Genomic DNA, 23,076 nt, shown 5'->3' with positions numbered 1-23,076 from the left:
CAATGTGTACACTGGAATCTGACCTACCAGCCTGAGGTGTAGTACAATGGCAGCCTAATAGGATTAAATCGGAGAGACATCTCAATACACCAAATAAACACACACAAACAAAAAGAAAAAACACTAATTGAAGTTACATTATGGTATAAAAGATCTGAAGATTATCACAACAGAAACTGTTGCTATCATTATTCAACAACTTGAATTGTAGGCAAGTTTCCAGGTGTGTGAACTGCACCTTGAAGTGAATGATCCAAATTAAGCTTTGTGAAAGCTTCTTTCAAGCGATAGTATGCCCAAGTAATTTAGAACTAGCTTAATTTTTGAAGTTCAAGAGATAATTATGTATTAATCAAACAAAATAATAATTTGTGAATCTGAAATCTCATCTTCTAGAGCATTTAATAGCAATGTGTTCCAGTTATGAATAATTATTATTTTGGTCCCATCCTTATTGTGAACCGTTTAAAAAAAAAAATGTAAACTACGGTGGCAACTCCTAGTTGCAGTTAGGTGGTTTTCAATATTGATAATGAATAAACTATGAAGATTATCAAAAATGTGCTTAATGCCGAGTATAATTTGTTTTACTGGTTTATGTTGTTAAAGGAATGTGGAAACAGTCCCTTAATATTTCAATAATAATTTCTTGGGGGATTTTCAGACTTATCCTAGATGCAGCAAATGTTAATGCGTAAACTGTAAGGAATCTGAGGTTTCAATTAATTTGTGTGTTTTTTTAAATAACACAGAAATGATTTATTAAATATACCTGCAGTCGCACAGCTCTCCTCTGCAAGTTCTGAATAAAGTGTTTTTTTAATACTTAGTAATAAAACGGGTCAGCAAGAAGAGAATAATTTAACAGAATTAATGACTCAAAAGAACTTGGGATCAATCATTAACCTATTCTTAAATCCAATGCTGATATCTTTTAATTTACAACAGTTAATTCTTTCTTTAAGCTCCCTTTTATAATATCTATTTTAAAAATGTAGAATTCTCTTAACAGATAGCTAAATGAAACATTTTTAATTGGAGGCTAATCTTGCTTCAGTCATAAATGGTTAATATGCAATCCTTGGAGAAAATACATTCATATACCCTGTTTAAACCTATTTCAGCTTCTCGCATGTCATTACCATTGCTGTGATTGTAATAGATCCATTGTCCACTGCATGGCTTTGGAAGAGACATTGGTGTCTCCTCAGCTGGCAAATTGTAGAATCTGTATTCAACAAACAGTCGTTGGATAGTTTCATCCTTTAGGATCTGAGTGTCTTTATTTAGAGTGAGAGATACAATCTCAATTCGGATCTTTTCTGATGGCTGTAGGGATAAAAATAAAATAAAATAAAAGACAAAGTAGGTTACAAAGTTATTGAAATTTCAATGAATAGGTGTCTCATCCTGTAAAATGACTTGAGGCATTCTAGTGAAAAGTTAATTTTCCACTTACTCGCCTTTAGGACCCTTGAAATGTACATTAAACCATGAATATTTTTCTTTTATTATGTATTTTCAGGTACTTTTACAGCAAACCTAAATCTGAATATTTCAAGAAGTCTGTTTTATTATTCAGTAGATTCATGGAAATTTTACAAAGATGACAAGAAAATTAGGCACCATTCTGTCTCTGCTAATACAGGTACAAGGCTTCATCTGGCAATATTACTGAAATATTTAGTGGATTTTTTTCTCTCTAAACCTAATAAATCAAATGACTGCCAAGTGTCATTAAAGTGATGGCCTTTGAGTTGAATAAGCTTTTCATATTCAAATTAGAAAGGAAAAGAGAGATGGAAGCAATGAAAGGTTTTGCAAATAACCCAAATAATCCTGAGCTCGGCTACTAAGAATGACAATGGTGTTATGTTTTATTTTAATAACATATTTATACATAGTAATCCATTTAGCCACTAGGCTAGTCTGACATGGGAATTTGTTGGCAAGAAAAATAAGTATAAAAAGAAAGAGCTTGTATTCTATAGGAGACCCCAAAGCTAGTGTAGTACTTTTCATATGTAGTCACTGTAGTGATTTACGAAACAAAGCAACCAAATTGTGCACAGCAAGATCCATAAACAGCAATGGGATAAATGACCAGATAATCTGTTTTAGCAATGTTGGTAGAGGGATAAATACTGGTCATGATATCAAAAGATCTCCCATGCTCTTCTTTGAATAGTGCCGTGGGAATTTTACATACACCTCAAAGGGAAGATAGGGCCTCGATTTAATGTCTCAACCAAAAGATGACATCTCTGACAGTGAGCATTCCCTCAGTACTGCACTTAAGTGTCAGCCTAGATTATGTGCTCCATTCTCTGGTGTGGGGTTTGAACCCACGACCGTCTGACTCAGAGGGAAGAGAGCTACTACTAAGCTAAGGCTGATATCTAAAAAGCAAACCAAAAATAAATAGAAGACAATTTCAGCACAATAAAATACTGTCACAATTCAAATTATACATGTCCATGATTGCACTTGTTTTTAAAGATGGTTTTTGTTAACTTTTACACTTACTAAGGTTGTGTGCCTGACAAATGCAGAAATCCATTGCAATGTTTAAGAGTCTGCAAACCAAGCCATCAGCACACAGCACTGGTAATTTCCCACTGCTTATATGACCAGAACCACACTACCTATTTGGGTACTGGCCTCCAGTGCATTCAGCAAAGGGTAGATAACTCTGCACTGCACAGGTCCCCAAATACTGCACTATTTTAAAATTTATGTACTTAAACAGTTGTCATATTTTTAACCACTAGAAGTATGATTTCCAATGATCTATTGCGAATGGAACCCACCACTGCAAGTACTGTATCTTGGAAGATTTACACACCTTTACTTTCATAACTGGAAAGGTTTTCAGGCTGTGCCCGACAATTGAGCATTCAGCAATCTATGCTGTCACTCCAGTGCCATACTGAGGGAGTCCTGCACTGTCGGAGGTGTTGTCTTTCAGGCGAGACTTTAAACCGAAGCCCCATTTGCCCTTTTAGGTGGGTTTAAAAGATCCCACAACACTATTCAAAGAGCAGAGAATTTCTCCCCGGTGTCCTGGCCAATATTTATCCCTCAACCTACATCTAAAACAGATGATTTTGCCATGATCACATTGCTGTTTGCGGGACCTTGCTGTGCTCAAACTGGCTGCTGTGTTTCCTATCTCTTCTCTCTCTCTTAGGCAGTCCCTCGGAACCGAAGATGACTTGCTTCCACGTTAAAAAGTAGTTCGCAGGTGACTGATGAGTCCAATGCGGGACCTACAGTCTCTGTCACAGGTGGGGCAGATGGTGGTTGAAGGGGCGGGTGGGTGGGGTGCGGTGCTTGGGTTGATGTGTGCTCCTTGCGCTGGGCTTCCGCTTGCTCCCGGTGAAGAGACTAGAGGTGTTCGGCGCCTTCCCGGATGCTTCTCCTCCACTTTGTGCGGTCTTGGGCCAGGTATTCCCAGGTGTCGGTGGGGATGTTACACTTTTTCAAGGAGGCTTTGAGGGTGTCCTTGAAGCGTTTCCTCTGCCCACCTGGGGCTCTCTTGCCATGCCGGAGCTCCGAGTAGAGCGCTTGTTTTGGGAGTCTCGTATCAGGCATGCAGACAATGTGATCCGTCCATCGGAGCTGATCGAGCATGGTCAAAGCTTCGATGCTGGGGATGTTGGCCTGAGCCAGAACACTGACGTTGGTGCGGCTATCCTGACAATAGATTTGCAGGATCTTGCGGAGGCAGCGTTGGTGGTACCTCTCCAGTGCTTTGAGGTGCCTGCTGTACATGGTCCATGTCTCTGAGGCATACAGCAGGGCGGGTATCACTGCTGCTCTGTAGACCATGAGCTTAGTGCCGGGTTTGAGGTCCTGGTCTTCAAACACTCTCTTCCTCAGGCGACCGAAGGCTGCACTGGCATACTGAAGGCGGTGTTGGACTTCGTTGTCGACGTCTGCCCTTGTTGACAGTAGGCTCCCGGGGTATAGAAAGTGGTCCACTTTGTCGAAGGCCTTGTCGTGGATTTTGATAATCGGGGGACAGTACTGTGTGGCAGGGCAGGTTGGTAGAGGACCTTTGTCCTACGGATGTTTAGTGTAAGGCCCATGCTCTCGTACGCTTCGGTGAAGGTGTTGATGATGGTTTGGAGTTTGACCTCTGAGTGAGAGCAGACACAAGCGTCGTCTGCATACTGTAATTCGATGACAGAGGATGGAATGACCTTGGATCTGGACTGGTGGCGATGGAGGTTGAGCAGTTTCCCGTTTGTTCTGTAAATTAGCTCCACTCCAGTGGGGAGCTTACTGAGGGTGAGATGGAGCATTGCAGCAAGGAAGATCGAGAAGAGCGTTGGTGCGATGAAACAGCCTTGCTTGACCCCGGTTCGTACGTGAATTGGGTCTGTGGTGGAACCGTTGGTCAGGATCATGGCTTGCATGTCGTCGTGAAGCAGGCGGAGGATAGTGACAAACTTTTGAGGGCAGCCGAATTTGAGTAGGACTCTCCATAATCCCTCACCATTGGCAGTGTCGAAGGCCTTTGTGAGATCAAAGAAGGCCATGTACAGCGGTTGATGCTGTTCCCTGCATTTCTCTTGTAATTGACGTGCGGTGAATATCATGTCCATTGTGCCCCTTAGTGGGCGGAATCCGCATTGCGACTCTGGGAGGAGCTCTTTGGCCACTGGGAGAAGAAGGTGATTGAGGAGGATTCTTGCGATGACTTTCCCTGTGGCAGACTGCAGGGAAACTCCTCTGTAATTACTGCAATCGGACTTGTCACCTTTCTTGAAGATGGTCACAATTACGGCGTTTCTGAGATCCCCTGGCATGCTTTCCTCCTTCCAGATAGAGAAATGAGTTCATGAATTCGCGCCAGTAGTGCTTCTCCGCTATGCTTTAGTGCCTCAGCGGGGTTTCCATCTGCTCCTGAGGCCTTGTTGTTCTTCAGTTGTCGGATGGCCTTTTCAACCTCATGCCGGGCTGGGGTTGTGCTGAGATGGTGGCGGGTAGCATGCTGCGGGATGGAGTTGAGGACACTCGCGTCGAAGACAGAGTCGCGGTTAAGGAGATCTTCGAAGTGCTCCTTCCAGCGGACACTGACTGCCTCTTTGTCCTTGATGAGTACCTCTCCGTTCTTGGCCCGCAGTGGGGTAGGGCCTTGGGTGCTTGGGCCGTAGTTGGTCTTGACTGCGCTAAAGAATCCACGCATGTCGTGGTTGTCGGCTAGCTGCTGGATCTCCTGCGCTTTTTCCACCCACCATCTGTTCTTTAGGTCGCGAGTTTTTTTGTTGGACCTCGGCCTTCAGGCGTCTGTAGTGCTGCTTTCTTGCTCTCAAGTTCTGTTGCTGTTTCCATATCAGGAATGCCTTGCGCTTGTGGCATATTAGCTCCTGGATCTCCTGGTCATTCTCATCAAACCAGTCTTGGCGTTTCCTGGTCGAGTGACCGAGCGTCTCTTCACAGGTGCTGATTATGGAGGCCTTGAGTGCAGACCAGGCGCTGTGGGCACTCTGTGTCTCTGCATCACTGGGAGTCATCAGGTTGTTTGTGAGACGCAGGCTGAATAGGACTTTCTTAGCGGAGTCTTTGAGTGCTCCAACGTTAATTTTCCTGTTGCCGCCGCTGTTTTGGGGCTACATTGATGGAGATGACAGAGCGGATTAGGTGGTGGTCTGTCCAGCAGTCGTCGGCTCCTGTTATGGCGCGGGTGATGCGGACGTCCTTGCGGTCCCTCGCTCGGACGATGACGTAGTCCAGCAGATGCCAGTGCTTGGAGCGAGGGTGTTGCCATGAAGCCTTGTACTTGTGTCTCTGACGGAACAAGGTGTTGGTTATGATGAGGCCATGTTCTAAGCATTTCGACAGGAGGAGGGTACCGTTGGAGTTGGCTTTCTCTACTCCCTCTCTGCCGATCACACCTCCCCAGAGGTCTGTGTCTTTTCCAACTCTGGCATTAAAGTCGCCAAGGAGGATCAGCTTGTCACCCGTTGGGACTCACGACAGGGATTGTTCGAGGCTGGAGTAGAATTCCTCTTTTGTCTCGTCTGTGGCTTCCAGTGTTGGGGCGTACGCACTGATGACCGTAGCGCACTGGTTCTGGGCTAGGGTGAGCCGAAGAGTCATGAGGCGCTCGTTTATACCGCTAGGAGAGTCTCTGAGACGCCCAACTAGTTCATTTTTTATGGCGAAGCCTACCCCATGGAGGCGGCGTTCTTATTCAGGTTTGCCTTTCCAGAAGAAGGTGTAACCACCGCCTTGCTCCTTGAGCTGGCCTTCCCCTGCCCGCCGGGTCTCACTTAGGGCGGCGATGTCAATGTCGAAACGTCTGAGCTCCTGGGCAACGATAGCAGTACGGCATTCCAGTCTGTCACTGTTGGGGTTGTCCCTGAAGGTCCTGACGGTCCAGGTCCCGAACTTCATTTTAAAGGGCGGAAGATGCCTGTGCGTGAATTCTTTTAACGTGGGGTGGCCGTTGCACACCAGCTACCACATGGGCTTGACAGAGCAAGGTCTTGGTCCAATGGCAAGGGGATCCAAGACGATTGGAGACCAGGCACTGCTACAATGGCCTAGCACACACACACACAAACATAATGCTACTGTCTTCTTCCCTCCGGTCCTCTCTGCCTGGGTTTCGTAGGATGCATTGTGGTCCTCCCAACCTCACTGTTGGCCTGTGCCGCGCCTTCCCTGGGCCCCGACCCCGCTGCTGGTCCACGTTGGGATAGTACAACAGTGACTACACTTCAAAAGTACTTCATTGGCTGTAAAGTGCTTTGGGACGTCCTGAGGTTGTGAAAGGTTACAATCGTAACCAAATACATTTGTAAACACACTGCTTCCAATAGTTCATTACAAACACAAGCACATACCAATCAGATTTATTAAAACATACCAACCTCAAAAGCTAGAAAATTAAAATACAGAAATGTAGAGATTTTGACTAACCTTAAAGTAATGGCCAACTTCCTTTACTTGATCTGTTTTCTATTATATTTCTCCTCTTTACACCAGTTTATGAATTATCCGTTACCATTTCTCTAGCAGCCTGACCATTGTCATTTTCTCTCCAGTCTTTTCCCTCTTCTTGAAGCTTTTTTTCTATCTCCCAGACTCTTTGGGGGAGAAATTCGGTATCGCCCCATTTGGGGCGCAAATATCGGCCTGGCGCAAATTATCGCCTCTGACTGCAAACTTGGCTTCTATCGCCCCTGGAGGTGATTGGAGCGCTAAATCAGGCGCTACACACCTGTCTTAAGGCGCAAAGGCCGAGAAGCGAGGCGCTAACTCAGAGTGCGGGCGCAGCGCAGGTGATGTCAGTTAGCAATGGAACACAGACACACTGGCGCCGGCCAGTTCTTAAAGGGGAGAGTCGATCTTGCTCTCCAGCCACACCCTGCTCATTGCAGCCTTGAATCTCGGCCTGGCAGACCTGTGCATCGATTCTGTAGCAAAGGACTATGGAGAGGGTCATGGAGCGAGCACAGCGCTTCAGCGACCGGGCCTTGGTGGCTCTGGTTGGCGCAGTGGAGCGCCGAAGAGCAATACTGTACCCAGAGATTGGCAGGAGGTCATTGCCACGCAACTACAGAAGAGTGTGGAGGGAGGTGGCTCATCAAGTCTCCTCCAGGAGCGTGGTGCCCAGGATCCATATGCAATGTCGGAAAAAGTTCAACGACCTCACGCGGGTCGTCAGGGTGAGTGGCTGTTTTTCAATACCTCTCCATCCCTCCATCTCAACCTCACTCTATGGCCAGAGGGTCTTAAAACCCCAATGCCCAACACTCATCCAAGACCTATGGCCATCTCATAAAACACACACGCACATTCCACACCTTGCATACATTAAGGGCTATTCAACTATGGGAGGCACATCAGGCAAGCACATGACTGCATATTTCCTCAGACGCCATCCTTTTTCTATCTCACACATCCTTTTTCTATCTCACAACAGGAGACAGCAGCAACGGACGGGTGGAGGGCTGCCTCAGCTGCAACCCCTCAGCGATCTGGAGGTGCGTGTCCACAGGATCATGGCAAGCCAGATGATTGGTCCCGTCGCCGCTGGAGAGGTCGACCCCGTTCGGGACAGCAATGGTAAGGTCATCAGCTTTCTCTCCTCTCTCATTTCACTTGTCCCTCACAACACCAGCCTTTTACACTTTCAATCCAACTTACTAAATCGCTCCAGTCCTTGCTCCCTTACTGCCCCCCTGTCCTGATGCTAAAGCCTCCCTGCTTTCAGATGGTGATTCACCAGCTGAGGAGACGGGCCCTCAAGCAGCCAGTGGGAGCGACGCCGCAGGCGAGGAGGAAGAGGTAGCCGGAGCCTCAGCGCCAGCGTCTCCCGAGGGAGCACATGCCCACGCTGGGACCACGTCTTCCCTGGAGGGGAGTGGGGGGAAGGGTCTGATGAGCGTGAAGCTCTGGGACCCAGCGGGCTGCAGCAACGCGATGGGGGTAGGGAAGCTCGGGGGCCTTCTCCCCAGAAGGAGAGCAGGCCAGCGAGTCCTGCTGCACTGGACGCAGAGGAGGAGCGGCTCATCGCTGTAATGAACACCCAGGCAGTGAACATGCACACTCAGCTCATGGGTGCAATGGGAAGGGTGCCCGAAAGCATTGATGGACTGGCAAGGAGTGTGGAGTACTCCGCTGCAACACAGACGGACGCAACGCAACTGCTTAGTGCTGCAATTCAGCCACTGGCTCCTGTGATCCAATTTCAGACTGCCTGGAAAAGCTCTGGCATACCAGTCTGGTGCAGGATGAAAGCATCGTGGCTGCTGCCAGGATAGCGGGCATTGACAGCGAGTATCAGCTGTCTGTGGTCACACACCAACTCGACATTTAAGGAGTGGAACCTCTTGCGGTTTCAGAAAACCTCTGCATTCTCATGCGGTGCCCGCAATGCCACATGCGTGCAGTCAATGGCGCCCTGCACCATGGGGAAGACCGCTATCCTCGCAAAGCCCAATGCGTGTTCATGCTGTTTGGCCCGGGTCAGCGGGAAAGAGATGTACTGACGTCTCCTTTTACAGAGGGTATTTGTGACCTCTCGGATACAACAATGGACCGCGAACTGGGAGATATTGGCAATGTCCCCAGTAGCTGCTTGAGAGGAGCCGGTGGCATAAAAATTCAGAACCACTGTGACCTTCACTGCCACCAACAGAGACGTCCTGGTCCTCAGTTGAGGCTGCAGATCTGGCTGCTCAGTAACCACCTTCTTGCTGAAGCGCAGCCTGCGCAAACACTGCTCCTCAATCAAATTAATGTAGGAGAAATGTTCCCGGAATACCCTGGTCTCCTGTGCAGAGGCCTGTTGGCCCTCCTTCCTCTAGCTATGATTGCCACTCTCTCTCTGCGTCTCTGATGCCTCCGATTCTGCAGGCACAGGACGATGCCCCGAATCAGTGCAGCCCCCATAGTCTCTTGACAATCGAAGCAATGAAGGTCAAATCCAAAAGAACCTGCAAAGTGGTGCAAAAATGTCTCCCACAAAAAAAGGCAGGAAGAGGGCGCCTTTAAATAGCGCTCCCCCAGCTCCTTACCAACTGCAAAATGTTCCACTCTCCCTGTCGTTGCTTGCGGCAGGCGGAAAGGAAGGGGGCGCCACTCAATATCCGGTCCGGGGCGCCACCGGGGTGTTGCACGCTCGACTGACGTCACGATCTGTGGGCGCAGGAGATCGTGGCGGTAGAGTTTAGCGCCGCCGCAAAAACTCAATTTTGCGAGCGGCGCAAACATCGCCGCGCCCGGGCGGTAGTTGCTTTGCGCCCCATTAGCGCCCTCTTAGGGCGCTAACAGGAGGGGCAAAGCAACCAAATTTTTCCCCCTTCCTCTCTCCAACTTTCTCTTCTGTAGGTCTAAATCTTTCAAGGCACACTTTTTATCTTTCTGTTCTCTTGCATTTCCTCTGGCTGATCCCTGTCCACCTGCTTACCGCACTCCCACTTTCTGGGCTTTTTTTCCACTCTGTGCTCTTTCATGGTTCTAACTGGCCTCGCTTTGATTCTCACTGTTCCCAGCCTCTCACTTTTCCTTTTCAGGTAATATCTTCTTTCTTCCCTCCTAGCCCATTTCTTTAATGACAATGGCCCTTTCCTTTGCAGTACCCAAGATGGAAGTAATAGACATAGACTGAGACCCCAATATTACATTAACAATATCACCATGACATTAAACAAGCAATAATTTCTTGCAAATAAACCATATTAAAAAGGAAGCAATCTTATTTTAAATATGTGAAATAACCCTGACATGCAGTATATATATGGCATAGAAAAAAAGAACTTGTTGGAGTCGCTAGAAATCAACAGGCTCTGAGACTTTTGTTGCAGCAAAGGCAAAGCGCGTGTTACTTTATTCACTCTCCATGAGGACTGAGGATCTCAGCCTCGTTGCAGGGCTATGACATCATCACGCTACCGACGCATGATGTCATCATGCTACCGATGCTCTTAAAGGGACCCTGCCCCGATAACCCAACCCAGTACGTACATATAACATTGGCTATACATAGTGAATTGTGTTTAGGTACATATAACAACATTGGCTATACATTGTGAATTGTGTTATTGTCCCTGTGGTTCTCTGCCACATACGTCCCCCCAGAATTCACTATCACTGGCAATGTCAGTCGTTGGGGGGGCCGGATCACACGGTCGGAACGGCTCCTCAATTCCGGGGCGGGGACCGGGGGGTTCGGAGGGACCTCGGTGGTGGAGTGAGGGTGCAGAAACCGGAGGGCGGCCCCGCCTTGGGGGCTGTGCCGATTCAATGGGTCGGTCCAGATCCAGGTGGGCCGGCTTAAGACGGTCCACGGAAATGCAGTCTGGCTTACCGTCGACATCCACTACGAAGGTCTTGTCCCCGGTTTCCAGGACGCGGAATGGTCCATCGTAGGGTGGCTGAAGAGGTCCCCGGTGGGCGTCGTGGCGGACGAAAATGTACTCCGCCGCACGAAGGTCGAGCGGAATGTGGGACTGCGGGAGGCCGTGCTGCGACGTGGGCACTGGCGCGAAAACATTGGCGTTGTCCAGAAGGTTGGACCACTGATGGGCTGCGGACCAAGGTTCCGTTGCGTTGGGGACGAAATCCCCGGGAACCCACAGCGGCTGTCCGTAGACGAGCTCGGCGGACGAGGACTGGAGGTCCTCCTTGGGGGCGGTCCCGAGTCCCAGCATGACCCACGGGAGTCTGTCGATCTAACTGTCGTCCAGAGGCTGGCCCGGAGCGCGGCCTTCATGGAGCGATGAAACCGTTCGCACAGTCCGTTAGCCTGAGGGTGGTATGCTGTGGTGCGGTGGAGTCTCAACCCAAGGCCTCGGGCGACAGCGTTCCAGAGCTCCGACGTGAGCTGGGACCCCCGGTCGGAGGAAATGTCAGATGGGGCGCCGAACCGGGCAACCCAAGTGCTGATGAACGCCCGAGCCACATCGGCGGACGTCACTGAAGACAGCGGGACGGCTTCCGGCCATCGGGTGGTTCTGTCGACCAGTGAGGAGGTGGGTGAACCCGCGGGAGGGCGGCAGGGGCCCCACCAGGTCCACGTTAACATGGTCGAACCGCCTCTCGGGCACTGCGAAAGGCGCCAACGGGGCCTTAGTATGGCGATGCACTTTTGAGCGTTGGCATACCACGCAGGTGCTGGCCCAGTCGCGAACGTCTTTCCTGAGCCTGTGCCAGACGAACTTAGCCGCCACCAGCTTCTGTGACGGCTTCCTGCCCGGGTGGGAAAGATTATGGACGGCGTCGAAAACTTGCCGTCTCCACCTGTCGGGCACGACGGGACGTGGCTGCCCAACGGAGATGTCACACAGAGTGTGGTGCCGGCATCGTTGAACGCGACGTCCGCTAGTTGAAGGCCCGTGACCGCCGTCCTGTAGGCCTGGACGTCTGGGTCGGAGGCCTGATCGGCCGCCATGCGGGTGTAGTCGATGCCGAGGTGTACGGCGCTACAGTCGGCAACGGGGTTGTCTTTCCTGGCCACATGCTGGATGTCCGTTGTAAACTCGGAGATGAAGGCCAGCTGGCGTTGCTGACGGGCCGACCACGGCTCGGAAGCTTTGGCCATGGCGAAGGTCAACGGTTTGTGGTCCACGAACGCCGTGAACGGGCGAGCCTCCAGTAGGAAGTGGAAGTGTCGGACGGCGAGGTAGAGGCCGAGAAACTCGCGATTGAAGGTGCTGTACTTCCGCTCATTGGGGCGGAGCTGCCGGCTGAAGGCGGCGAGCGGCTGCCAGGTGCCGTTGACCCACTGTTCGTGGATGGTGCCGACCGCATAGTCCGAAGCGTCGGTGGTGAGAGCAATCGGCGCATCAGGTAACGGATGCGCCAGCATGGTCGCGTTAGCCAGGGCCCTTTTCATGTCCGTGAAATTGGCCATCTCCTCGGACCAGTCGACGGCGAGCTTGTCGGGCTTGCCTTTGAGGGCCTCGTAAAGGGGCCACATAAGCTGGGCTGCTCGGGGGAATGAAGCGATGGTAAAAGTTCACCATGCCCAAAAACTCCTGCAGGGCCTTCACGGTGAGGGGTCGTGGGAAGTCCATCACGGCCTCCACTTTCGATGGCAGTGGCACCACCCCGTCCTTCATGATGCGGTGCCCGAGAAAGTCGATCGAGGACAGCCCGAACTGGCACTTGGCCGGGTTGATGAAGGGGAAGTCATGTTTGACAAATTTGCTGGAGTTCTTTGAGGAAGTAACATATAGGGTGGATAAAGGGGAACCAGTGGACGTAGTGTATTTAGACTTCCAAAAGGCATTTGACAAGGTGCCACACAAAAGATTATTGCTTAAGATAAAAAATCACGGGATTGGGGGTAATATTCTGGCATGGATAGAGGATTGACTATCTAACAGAAGGCAGAGAGTTGGGATAAATGGTTCATTCTCAGGCTGGCAATCAGTAACTAGTGGTGTTCCGCAGGGGTCAGTGCTGGGTCCCCAACTCTTTACAATCTATATTAACGATTTGGAGGAGGGGACCGAGTGTAACATATCAAAGTTTGCAGATGATACTAAGATGGGAGGGAAAGTAGTGAGTGAGGAGGACATAAAAAACCTGCAAGGGGACATAGACAGGCTAAGTAAGTGGGCAGAAATTTGGCAGATGGAATACAATACTGGAAAGTGTGAGGTTATGCACTTTGGCAGGAAAAATCGTAGAGCAAGTTATTATCTTAATGGCAAGAAACTGGAAAGTACTGAAGTACAAAGGGATCTGGGGGTCCTGGTGCACGAAACTCAAAAGGTTAGTATGCAGGTGCAGCAAGTGATTAAGAAGGCCAATGGAATGTTGGCTTTCATTGCTAGGGGGATAGAATATAAAAATAGGGAGGTATTGCTTCAGTTGTACAAGGTATTGGTGAGACCGCACCTGGAATACTGCGTACAGTTTTGGTGTCCATACTTAAGAAAGGACATACTTGCTCTCGAGTCAGTACAAAGAAGGTTCACTCGGTTAATCCCGGGGATGAGGGGATGGACATATGAGGAGAGTTTGAGTAGATTGGGACTCTACTCATTGGAGTTCAGAAAAATGAGAGGCGATCTTATTGAAACATATAAGATTGTGAAGGGGTTGGATCGGGTGGATGTGGGGAGGATGTTCCCGATGATGGGTGAAACTATAACTAGGGGGCATAGTCTTAGAATAAGGGGCTGCTCTTTCAAAACTGAGATGAGGAGGAACTACTTCACTCAGAGGGTGGTAGGTCCATGGAATATGCTGCCCCAAAAAGCTGTAGAAGCTACATCATTACATAAATTTAAAACAGAAATAGACAGTTTCCTAGAAGTAAAGGGAATTAAGGGTTACGGGGAGCGGGCAGGAATTTGGACACGAGTCTAGGTTCGGATCGGTCATGGCCCTGTGGGTAGCGGAGCGGGCCTAGGGGCCGTGTAGCCTGATCCTGCTCCTATTTCGTGTGTCTAATTCTGTTAGATTCAGGAGATGGTTCTGTGATAGTGGATTGGCGGTTAGGATCAGATCAGCCATGATCTTATTGAATGGCGGAACAGGCTCGAGGGGCCGATTGGCCTACTCCTGCTCCTATTTCTTATGTCTTATGTTCTTATGATTAGGCCGTGCTGGCTGAGGTGTTGGAAGAGAGTCCGCAGGTGCGACATATGCTCCGTCCTGGAGGCGCTGGCGATGAGAATGTCGTCCAGGTATACGAACAGGAATGTCAGGTCCCGTAACACGGTGTCCATTAGGCGTTGAAAAGCCTGGGTGGCGTTTTTGAGGCCGAATGGCATGTGGAGGAATTCGAACAGCCTGAACGGGGTGATCACCGCGGTTTTCGGGACGTCCTGCGGCCAGACAGGGACCTGGTGGTAACCCCGGACGAGGTCCACTTTCGAGAATACCACTTTCCCGGCCAGGCGGGCGGAAAAGTCCTGGATGTGTGGAATCGAGTAGCGGTCGGGGGTCGTAGCGTCGTTGAGGCGCCGGTAATCGCCGCACGGGCGCCACCCGCCGCCTGGTTTCGGAGCGATGTGGAGGGGCGAGGCCCACGGACTGTTCGACCGACTGATGATGCTGAGGTGCTCCATGGTGTCGAACTCGGCTTTAGCGATGGCGAGTTTCCCCGGGTCGAGGCGCCGAGCGCGGGCGTAGACGGGCGGACTGGTGGTCGAGATGTGGTGTTCTACCCTGTGTTTGGTGGCGGCGGACGAGATAGTGGGCTTCGTGAGGTCCGGGAACTCGGCGAGGAGGCGGAAAAACTCGTTGGAGGCCGAGAGTGCGCTGGACAACTTCGCTGTGCTGGACCCGCTGAGGGAACACGGGAGCGAGCTGAAAGTCTCAGCGTTGATGAGACGTCGGTTCTTGACGTCCACCAAAAGGCCATTGGCGCAAAGGAAGTCAGCGCCGAGAAGGGGGGTGGACACTTTTGCCGTGACAATGTCCCAGGTGAACCGCTGCCCGCCAAAACAAAGCGCCACGCTCCGTTTCCCGAAGGTGCGGATGGAACTGCTATTGGCGGCTTCGAGGACGGGGCCGTGGTTCCCTCCTTGAATGTCTATGGTTGACACGGGCAGGACGCTCACCTGGGCACCCGTGTCGCAAAGAAAACGACGTCCGGAGTCGGTGTCCGTAATAAATAACAAACTGCCTGAACGGCCGACAGCCATAGCAGCCGATGAGTGGTCTTTCGTTTGTTTCGACGCGGGAAAACTGCATGGGGGCCGGCACTTCCTGGCTTTGGGGCCGAACTGCGCGTGGTAGAAGCAGAGGCTTGGGGGCTGCCGCCGTTGGGCTGTATCGGTGGGGGCAGGGCTCCGCGTGGCCGCGCAGTACTGGCGGCCTTCTTGGCCAGGCCGCGGAAATTGGTAGTGGAAGAGTTGGCTAAAGCCGACCGTACCTGACCTGGCAGCTGTTGAAGGAACAGTTCCTTGAAGAGGAAGCACGGCCTGTGTGTATCCAGGAGGGCCAGCATGTGGTCCATCAGCTCCGAGGGCTTGGAGTCGTCAAGCCCGGGTAGAGAGAGAAGCCGGCGTGCGCGCTCGGCTTCAGTGAGTCCAAAAGTTTCTAAGAGGTGCGTTTTCAGCGTTTCGAATTTGTTGAGCTCCGGGGGGTTCTCGAGCAGGTTCACGACTCTGGCCGCGGTGGAGCTGCCGAGAGCAGAGGCGATGTAGTAGTACCTCGTGTCGTCCGCGGTGATGTCCCGGAGTGCAAATTGAGCCTCGGCCTGGGCGAACCAAGCGGCAGCCTGTCATTCCCAAAACTCGGGTAATTTGATGGAAACGGCGTTCGTCGCCATTTCGGATCAAAAGAGCAGTGGGGTCACCAATGTTGGAGTCGCTAGAAATCAACAGGCTCTGAGACTTTTGTTGCAGCAAAGGCAAAACGCATGTTACTTTATTCACTCTCCATGAGGACTGAGGATCTCAGCCTCATTGCAGGGCTATGACGTCATCACGCTACCGACGCATGACGTCATCACGCTACCGACGCTCTTAAAGGGACCCTGACCCGATAACCCAACCCAGTACGTACATATAACAACATTGGCTATACATAGTGAATTGTGTTTAGGTACATATAACAACATTGGCTATACATTGTGAATTGTGTTATTGTCCCTATGTGGTCTCCGCCACAAACTTGTATAGCATCATTCACACCTGTCCCAAAGCACTTTGCAGTCAATAAATTACTTTTGATGTGTAGTCACCGTTGTATTGTAGGCAAATGCAGCAGCGAATTTAAACACAGTAAGGTCCCATAAACAGTAATGAGATAAATGACCAGTTTATTTGTTTTGATAGTATGGTTGAAGGATAAATGTTTGCCAGAACACCAGCAGAACCCCTTTGTTCTTCTTCACATAGTGCCATAGTATCTTTTACATCCACCTGAATAGACAGACATGGTTTAATGTCTCACCTGGCAATGCAGCACTCCCTTCGTACAGCATTGAAATTTAAAGTGGTGGTTTAACTAAATATTAAAGTTTTAAAATATTTTTAAATGTCTTATGATCAATGTAGTAATAAGCATAACTAATTGATTGCTTATAATCCTATAAGTGAATTTGAAACAGGAGTAGCACTGGAATGCTGTTGTTACCAGACTACATTTGGGATTATGGGTTATGTGGCTCTACGTTGCCTACAATTTATTTTTCAAATAAATCACTGCACCCTCTCTGTGTTTATTGAAAATGAATTCCAAAAAATGGACAGTAGAAAAAATGGAGGATGAGTTGGCAAAATTTGTCTTACTGGTAGCAATCTAACGTGCATGAGTAGGTTTACTTTCTGATAGAACATGCTACATTATTTACTATGACTTTATAGCATAAAGGAATAACACTCGAAAATAGAGGACACAGGTACGAAGTTAAAACTGTCCTCTTAATTATTGAAACCAATTTTAGCTTTTCTAAAACAGTACCTTGACATTGAACAGGTGACATGCTAACCATAAATCGAAGAAATATAATATAATAACATTTTCTAGCAGTCAACTACAGATTGTCACTTCATAAACCTAGAGATTGGAGTGCCCCAATGGCTTATGAGTAAATGCACTGCTTGGTACGGTACTGGGTCATACAGGCCAAGGCGGCCTCAGGTTTGATCCCTGGTCTGTGCTGAGTCAGCTGGACAGCAGCAGGTGTGTTTGGTCAAAGAGTTGGGTTTTAAGGAGGGTCTGAAAGGGGGAGAGGGAGGTAGAGAGGTGGTTGCGGGAGGGGGGTGGTGAGGAAGGGAACTCCATCTGCCATCAGTTTGCCACATTCCCAGTGCTATTAAACAAGTAAACTCTTATTTCTCTAAAGTTATGTATGCAACGACCATCACTATGCTCAATTTGTCTGCACTCTGCTGTGCTCCTCTCCATGGCTTACAATAGGACCATGCTATGCATCACAACTGCACTCCAGACTATCTGTCACAAGATTTTATACATGGAAGTGATCTCAAGACAGTAATCTCATCTCAGCATTTAGTTGTTGGTATATACCCTGTGTGCTTCAATCGTGCACTTTATGGCGTTTTTAAATTTTCTCAGTGAGATCACTGTCTTCAAGATCTCCATTACAATGTCCTCCATTTACCCATCCCTCCCACCAAAATGTGAAATATGCAGTAGTTCAAATTAAGTAGTCGAATTAAAATGACACAAAAGGTTTTCTTAGCGCTAGAAAAAAAATCAAATTATCCAGTAATTTGAATGATGTGACTTTGAATTAACTGTAGCCTGTATTCTATGTATTGAAGAGTTTTACTGTGTGGATGATCCAAACAATTTATGCCTTGGAATCTGATTGCACTTTTTGCACAAAAAACAATAAATTATACTGAATTCTTTCAAGCGCACACACTTTAAATAGCAAATATGTTGATAATGATTGGCAGTGTGAGGATTAACATTTTAAGTAAACTTTTAGCAACAAAAATCCCCCACAAATACAAATTTAAAAGTTGTGCCTAAACAAAGCTTAAGAAATCCGCATTTCATATCACTTTGGCAAAGCTTTACCCTAATCATAAAATGATGGTTAAGCAGACAGACAATGAAAGCATTTGCAACTTCAATAGTTGTTTTAAAACAACATCTGGAATGCGCTGCCTGAAAGGGCGGTGGAAGCAGATTCAATAATAATTTTCAAAAGGGAATTGGATAAATACTTGAAAAGGAAAACTTTGCAGGGCTATGGGGGAAGAGCAGAGTGGGACTAATTGGATAGCTCTTTCAAAGAGCCCACAGGCACGATGGGCAGAATGGCCTCATTCTGTGCAGTATCATTCTATGATTCCATGAAAAGTCAAAACTACACTAATTTCCATTGAAATAGATGCAGCTTTGTTAAAGGCAAGTTAAGTGTATAAAATTTTAAATATGAATGTGTTTCCTACTGAACATCTAAAAATATTGGATAATAAATCATAGAGATAATGCTTGCGTTTTAAGTGTTTATAGAATGTTAAAGCCTGGATTAATCAAACAGAATAGTTAGATCTATCAGTGTTCAAAGGTAATGATCATTAAGCCAATGAACTACTGCTGGTAGATCTTTAATCAATACTACAAATACATGGTATTATCTACAGATGACACTTTATACATCAGATCAGTATTGCCAGCATACATAAACAGTAAGGTTGCATGTACGAGGCAAGTCATTATCATATAGAATAAAATGTAGTGGTCACAGATTTAACCTTGTAGCAACCAAAACCAATCTAAATCCAGATTCCTTTCTGGTACCAATCAGGCAGAAAAGAATGAAACCACATGATTGCAGTTTTGCAAAATCAAAGGACTGTAATTTCTGACACACAATGTTGTGATTTACAATGTCAAAGTTTTTTTTCTAAATCAAAAAGCTGTTCCCTACAAGTTGGCCCCTACAGAAAACATGATGGATGTTTTCAATAAATTCAGTAAGAACTATTTGGGCTTAGTGAAAGCAAAAGAGCTCTGACTGTAATCTATCAAACATTCATGTTTAATTCAAAACAATACATTCACGCATGTTGAATAAGTCTGGTAGTATGGAAACATGATGATAATTACTCAGATCAAATATGCCATTGGACTTACATAAAAGAAAGTACCTGGCTTTTCTTCTGCTCTTTCAGTAAAGAATCAATTGTGAGTTACAAACTAATGATCTATGATAAAGGTAGAATGATTTGATTTGAACTATTTAAATTACCTGTTCTGTTAAAATGGGTTTAAATGAGAAGCCGCTGCTTGTAATGACCAAGACAGGTAGAACATCTGCAGCGGAAATGTTTTTCTAGGTTCAGTCCCACAGCAGAATTTTTTTTAAACTAATGATGTGGGATTATTATAGATATGGGTACTAATCCTAATAAAGCTGAAACCAATGCTAAACGAAATCAGTAAAAATGTCTTTAGGAAGTTTCTAGATGGCTTTGCTGCTAATAATAAAACTATTACTAGCTCAAATTTAATAAAGACATTAAACTTTTCACAGCATTTATTGGCAAAAATGGAATATCTCATTTTCTGATACATTTACTAAAGTTTAAAAGTATTCAGTTCTTGCTACTGGTTTTATCATATAATAATCCCATTTGTAAATGTAATTTTAATTTTTAAAAGGTATTTTATTATCTTTTTCACTCTCTGGGTCCCTCTGCACCACTCCCAAGCTGAGATAGTCAGGAGGTAACAGGCCAATAATATTCTTGAGTCAGCAGCCAGGATATAACCGAGAGTGGCTTGGGATGACTCATACGTCACAGTACAGATAATAAAACAGAATAATACATATTTTTTTCTCTCCTCTTTCTTGGTCTCTCAGTTATGTACTATCCCTGACTGAAAGGGCAGACAACTGACCTACTTCCAGGTCTTTGCCAACATTTTGTGACTACCAGGAGCAAATGTGCAGCCCACTGTAACTCTCCATGTGGAGAAACACCTGACATAGCTCTGTGCCTCCTAGTGTTGGAATGATTGAAATGGATAAGCAAATTGGCTGTGCACTGCCCTGCCCTTATAAGATACAATGGGCTAAATTTTCATCTTTACCACCTGGGGGGTAATCTGGCAGAGTGGATCACCCACCCATTGTAGAATCCATCCAATATTCATTCCACTGATTTCAATTGGGCAGGTTCTACAACAGGTGGGCGATCCACTCTGACAGATTACTGCCCAGGAGGTGAAGAAGAAAGTTTACACCAATGTTTTGTTTGTTTTTGCAGTTGCACAGCTCCACTACAATAATATAATCTCACCCACTAATGTTTACCATGATCTTATTGTTAAGTATTCTGGGTAAGACAAAACAATACAATATAATTCATCTTATTTAGATTGTCTGGATTGCTGTAACAATTTTCAATCATTTCCCCCATTTCAAAACTGTCAGTAGGTTTATCACTGACAGAAAATCTACTGCTCCCCCAAATCAGGAACTGCTCTCTCACTATAATGGTGTCTAGTTGCAATTCTAGCAGAATTTATGCTTTGTATATGATATTTTTCCTGGCTACTACCAACTTACAACCTTACTACTAGTGGACTATTTTATCACATACAAATTATATCTGATTTTATCATGACTATCCACTCTCCCCATATAACATGGATGGAATCTTGCTCAGGAAATATGATGCTGAAAAGCACTAAGGAATGCATGTTGCTACAGTGATTGGGATAAGATCAGCTTTGAGTGGTCTTATTCCTCCTTTGGTAGCTATCGCCATTACAGGACAAAATACGGGTCGGGACACAACTGTACCTCCAGCTACCTCTGGGAATGTATCTGGCTGCTGTAAAAAACTTCCTTAACCCAAATGCCTAAAACATTAAGACCTGCTTGTATGCAAACCTAAGTACACATATGATATACCTTGGAAGCATTTTATTCTAAAATCTTTATTATTTTCATGTGTTTTGTGTAAAACACATCTCACCAGAATTACAGACCTGGATATTTACTGGGGCGGGTTACATAGATGGCGAGGGCAGGGGGGGGGGGGGGGGGAGGGGGTAGGGGGGCATAGATTCAGACAGGAAACCTGGAAGTCTGGGTTTCCCTGCAACACCAGAGTGTGCATCTTTTGGCCCAGACAGGTTCCCCACCCGGATAACAGCCTTGGCTTCCAGTTGGGCTGGGAGTTCTCCGGAGCAGGCTGCAGGATCAGGTGGGTCTGATCCATGACCTCAGTGGGAGGGGCAGGGGGCTGGTCAGATCCCCAACCCTGTGGGGGAATCTGATCCCTGACCCTGAGGGTCTTTGTATAGGGAAGGGGGGGGGGTGGAAAGAGGGTCTAATGGGGCGGGAGCTTGCGGAGCCAGGGGGAAGCACTCCTGCTCCTCCTGGCCCACAAGCAGCGCTGTAAAGGCACTTACCTTCTCTCCGAAGCCGTCGTCGCCTTGCTTCAGCTGCCAGGTTTTCTGAGGCCTGGGAAACCCTGCTGCCTGTAGTAAAACCTGCAAAGCAGGTTAACTCAGAGGCTTCCAGCCTCCTTAACATATTTAAAATGCCAACCCACCTCCTGGGAGTGGGTTGGCTGCCCGCCCCTTGTCCCGCCTCTGTAAAACCTGGAAGTCGGTGGGTTGGAGCTGACTTCCCGACGTGCTTGGAATTTTTCCAGATTTAACCCCCACCTGCACCTAATCCCACGCGCTCACCCTTGTTAAAATTCCCCCCACAGTTTCTAATTTGTCTAATTAAAATCAAATGTAATAAAGGACTTCATTGGCTCAAATAAAAATGTTAACTTCAAGTTGAGTGTTCTTTAAAACTATTTTCTGTACAGAGTACGGTGGGAGGTGGATACTTCAAAATATATTTAATGCTGTACAGTATAAGGCTGTCAGTATTTTAAATGAATAGTATATGCACTTAATTTATGGTGTCTATCTATCACCAGTTTCTGAAAGTACTTATGAGCATCTAATGTAAATACAGTGCACAATGTGACTGATATCCATCATTTGGTCTATTTAAGGCACAAATCACTCAAACTGCTCTGACAGATCTGAACAGCAACGAGTAGTAATAAATTCTTTAGAGTTATATCTGTGGTGTTAAATAAATATATGACATCAATTAAAATTTCAGAGAAAGTGATTTTGGTTCAAGTAAATGTTTGCTTTTCTGTGTAATTTTATTCAGCATATCCAATTTCTGACTATAAATCACCTTCTGTCCAAAATTAGTTACATTGGGGGTCAACTGCTGAACTTTGCCATTAAATTAATCTTTAGAATAAAATTTCTTGTGTCTATCATATACATTGAGACTGTCGACCACTGAGCTGTTGGTCTATTTTCTGCTCCCTCATTTATATTTCTGTGATTTTTCTCCTGATTCGTTATTTTCTACTTGAGTTATTCCGCAATCATGTTCCACAAAACATGAAAACTTCCAGATCGCTAAAAAAAAACAACTGGTTCACTAATTACAATAGCAAAATACTGCAGATGCTGGAAATCCAAAATAACAACAGAAAATGCTGGAAACACTCAGCAGGTCAGGCAGCATCGAGGAGAGAGAAACAGAGTTAATGTTTTGGGTTGAGGACCCTTTGTCAGAGCTGGAAAAGATTAGAGAAGTAGAAAAGATTAAAGAAGTAACAGATTTTTATGCAAGTGCAAGGGCAGGGACAGGGAGGAGGGCAGGAAAGAACAAAGGGAGGGACTGTGATAGGCTGGAAGGCAGGAGAGATTGACTGACAAAAGGGATGATGGTGCAAGGCAAAAAGAGATGGTAATGGGACAAGTTAAGAAACAAAAGATGACTCTAGATGAGGTGTAAATGGCAATGGCAGAATCATCAACAGCTACCATGTGAGAAAAAAAGGGAAAAAAATATAGGGGCCGAGGTTATAGTCTGAAATTATTGAACTCGATGTTGAGTCCAGAAGGCTGTAAAGTGCCTAATCGAAAGATGAGGTGCTGTTCCTCGAGCTTAGGTTGAGCTTCATTGGAACAGTGTAAGAGGCCAAGGTCAGAGAGATCAGAGTGGGATCAGACAGGCAACCAGAAGCTCGGGGTCACACTTACGGACTGAATGGAGGTGTTCCGCAAAGCGGTCACCCAATCTGCGTTTGGTCTTTCCAATGTAGAGGAGACCGCATCGTGAGCAGTGAA

The 23,076-nt window shown here is 47.0% G+C and overlaps 1 protein-coding gene across 8 annotated transcripts in view; it reads right to left on the bottom strand.

Annotated features, from left to right (window-relative positions):
• Positions 1 to 23,076, bottom strand: part of rpgrip1l (RPGRIP1 like) — a 253,367-nt gene that overhangs the window by 63,350 nt on the left and 166,941 nt on the right. For 7 of the 8 annotated variants that reach the window (XM_085991415.1, XM_085991421.1, XM_085991416.1 and 4 more), the window contains one exon: positions 1,143 to 1,329. The exons of the other annotated variant lie outside the window; for it this stretch is intronic. In XM_085991415.1, coding sequence (XP_085847541.1) covers positions 1,143 to 1,329 — 187 coding nt within the window. The remainder of the gene's footprint in view (positions 1 to 1,142; positions 1,330 to 23,076) is intronic. 8 annotated transcript variants of the gene reach the window in all.

Source organism: Somniosus microcephalus, chromosome 6 (genome assembly GCF_052327205.1).
Source record: "Somniosus microcephalus isolate GS21.2 chromosome 6, FLI_Smic_1.0, whole genome shotgun sequence".
NCBI lineage: Eukaryota > Metazoa > Chordata > Chondrichthyes > Squaliformes > Somniosidae > Somniosus > Somniosus microcephalus.
Note: the sequence above shows the minus strand (reverse complement) of the source record. Positions and strands in the feature narration are given on the sequence as shown.